The sequence below is a fragment of the Periophthalmus magnuspinnatus genome, chromosome 13, assembly GCF_009829125.3.
Source record: "Periophthalmus magnuspinnatus isolate fPerMag1 chromosome 13, fPerMag1.2.pri, whole genome shotgun sequence".
In the NCBI taxonomy this organism is placed as follows: Eukaryota; Metazoa; Chordata; class Actinopteri; order Gobiiformes; family Gobiidae; genus Periophthalmus; species Periophthalmus magnuspinnatus.
Genome location: NC_047138.1, coordinates 32,462,663 through 32,465,313, shown reverse-complemented (window position 1 = coordinate 32,465,313; position 2,651 = coordinate 32,462,663). Strand labels below are relative to the sequence as shown.

The window sequence follows — 2,651 nt, the reverse complement described above, 5'->3', positions numbered from 1 at the left end:
TGAGGACGTTGATCGCGCAGAGCAAAGTCTGGACTAGACTGGACCCGGACTGAAGACCAAACCAGACCAGATTCCACTGGACCACGGCCCGAGGCTCCACACAGACCCCAGACCAGATGGACCGGTTCCACAGGTACCCAGGGTCTCTGAGGGAGAACCAGGTTAGACCCAGACTAGGACTAGACCAGGACTAGACCAGGATCTGGACTAGACCAGGACTGAACCATGTCTAGACCAGGACTAAACCAGGACTAAACCAGGTCTAGACCAGGTCTAAACCGGGTCTAGACCAGGACTGACCTATCTGCTGTGGGCCCCAAAGGCACTCCCCACGTTGGCCCAGAGGTGGCGTTGTAGAGACACATCGGGCCCTGGACCAAACCAGTGACCGAGGTGAGACACGAGAACGCAGCCGCCGCCAAACAGACGAGAGACACTAGGACCATGGACAGCATCTGAGGAGACACCAGAGGGCGCTGTTCAGGTGAGCCAGATGCCCTCCCATCCTCCTGTACCAGAGGATTCTGCTGGTTTCACTGCCCTGAGTATTTCTATAGAGTGTGCAGTAGGTGGCGCTGTGCTCTAACCTTACTCCTGAAGACGCAGCAGCCTGTGGTTCTACTGGACATGAGGAAAGAGCGCCCCCCCAAGGCCACCTAAAGAAGACAGGACACATGGGTGAAAACAGAGACAGATGCAGACAACACCGTTGCATTTGACCTATTCTCCACTGTCTCTGGGTTAAATCTGCATTTCACCCATCCTTCAGTGTCTTTGGGTTAATCCTGCATTTGACCCATCCTCCAGTGTCTCCGGGTTAAATGTGCATTTGAACCATCCTCCTGAGTCTCTCGGTTAAACCAGTGGACCAGATCTGGTTAGGATCCTGGTCTGTTCCTGCTTCTCACCGTGAGGCCGGATCCCCATAATCCCGTGCACCACAGCGCCTCTCTGGTCACATGACCCTCCAGCAGGAAGCGCGTGTCCATATTTGGAAACAACAGGAAGAGGTTGGACAGGAAGCAGACTATTGCTAAGACAACCAGAACCACGCCCACACAGCACAAACACCGAGACACGCACATCTGCAACAAAAACAAAAGAACAACGTCACATCTGGAACAAAAACAAAAGAAAAACGTCACATCTGGAACAAAAACAAAAGAACAACGTCACATCTGCAACAAAAACAAAAGAACAACATCACATCTGGAACAAAAACAAAAGAAAAACGTCACATCTGGAACAAAAACAAAAGAACAATGTCACATCTGCAACAAAAACAAAACAACAACGTCACATCTGCAACAAAAACAAAAGAACATCACATCTGGAACAAAAACAAAAGAACAATGTCACATCTGGAACAAAAACAAAAGAACAACGTCACATCTGGAACAAAAACAAAAGAACAACTTCACATCTGCAACAAAAACAAAAGAACAACGTCACATCTGCAACAAAAACAAAAGAACAACATCACATCTGCAACAAAAACAAAAGAACAACGTCACATCTGGAACAAAAACAAAAGAACAACGTCACATCTGGAACAAAAACAAAAGAACAACTTCACATCTGCAACAAAAACAAAAGAACAACGTCACATCTGGAACAAAAACAAAAGAACAACATCACATCTGCAACAAAAACAAAAGAACAACGTCACATCTGGAACAAAAACAAAAGAACAACATCACATCTGGAACAAAAACAAAAGAACAACGTCACATCTGGAACAAAAACAAAAGAACAACGTCACATCTGGAACAAAAACAAAAGAACAACATCACATCTGGAACAAAAACAAAAGAACAACTTCACATCTGCAACAAAAACAAAAGAACAACGTCACATCTGGAACAAAAACAAAAGAACAACATCACATCTGGAACAAAAACAAAAGAACAACTTCACATCTGCAACAAAAACAAAAGAACAACGTCACATCTGGAACAAAAACAAAAGAACAACATCACATCTGCAACAAAAACAAAAGAACAACGTCACATCTGGAACAAAAACAAAAGAACAACGTCACATCTGGAACAAAAACAAAAGAACAACGTCACATCTGCAACAAAAACAAAAGAACAACGTCACATCTGCAACAAAAACAAAAGAACAACGTCACATCTGGAACAAAAACAAAAGAACAACGTCACATCTGCAACAAAAACAAAAGAACAACGTCACATCTGGAACAAAAACAAAAGAACAACATCACATCTGCAACAAAAACAAAAGAACAACGTCACATCTGCAACAAAAACAAAAGAACAACGTCACATCTGGAACAAAAACAAAAGAACAACGTCACATCTGGAACAAAAACAAAAGAACAATGTCACATCTGGAACAAAAACAAAAGAACAACGTCACATCTGCAACAAAAACAAAACAACGTCACATCTGGAACAAAAACAAAAGAACAACGTCACATCTGCAACAAAAACAAAATCACATCTGGAACAAAAACAATATCACATCTGGAACAAAAACAACATCACATCTGCAACAAAAACAAAAGAACAATGTCACATCTGGAACAAAAACACAAGAACAACATGACATCTGGAACAAAAACACAAGAACAACATGACATCTGGAACAAAAACAATGTCACACCTGGAACAAAAACATAAGAACAA

General features: G+C 42.5%; 1 protein-coding gene across 1 annotated transcript in view; it reads right to left on the bottom strand.

The window, feature by feature from the left end:
• LOC117379956 (transmembrane 4 L6 family member 1-like) overlaps positions 1–1,092 on the bottom strand; it is a 1,553-nt gene extending 461 nt beyond the window's left edge. Inside the window, exons 1-4 of the mRNA XM_055226314.1 lie at positions 909–1,092; positions 588–656; positions 301–455; positions 1–146 (exon numbers count right to left, since the gene is read on the bottom strand). The exon at positions 1–146 is cut by the window's left edge and continues 47 nt beyond it. Of these exons, the coding sequence (XP_055082289.1) occupies positions 1–146; positions 301–455; positions 588–656; positions 909–1,085 (547 nt within the window). The 5' untranslated portion in view covers positions 1,086–1,092. The remainder of the gene's footprint in view (positions 147–300; positions 456–587; positions 657–908) is intronic.
• Between the last annotated feature and the right edge of the window lie 1,559 nt (positions 1,093–2,651).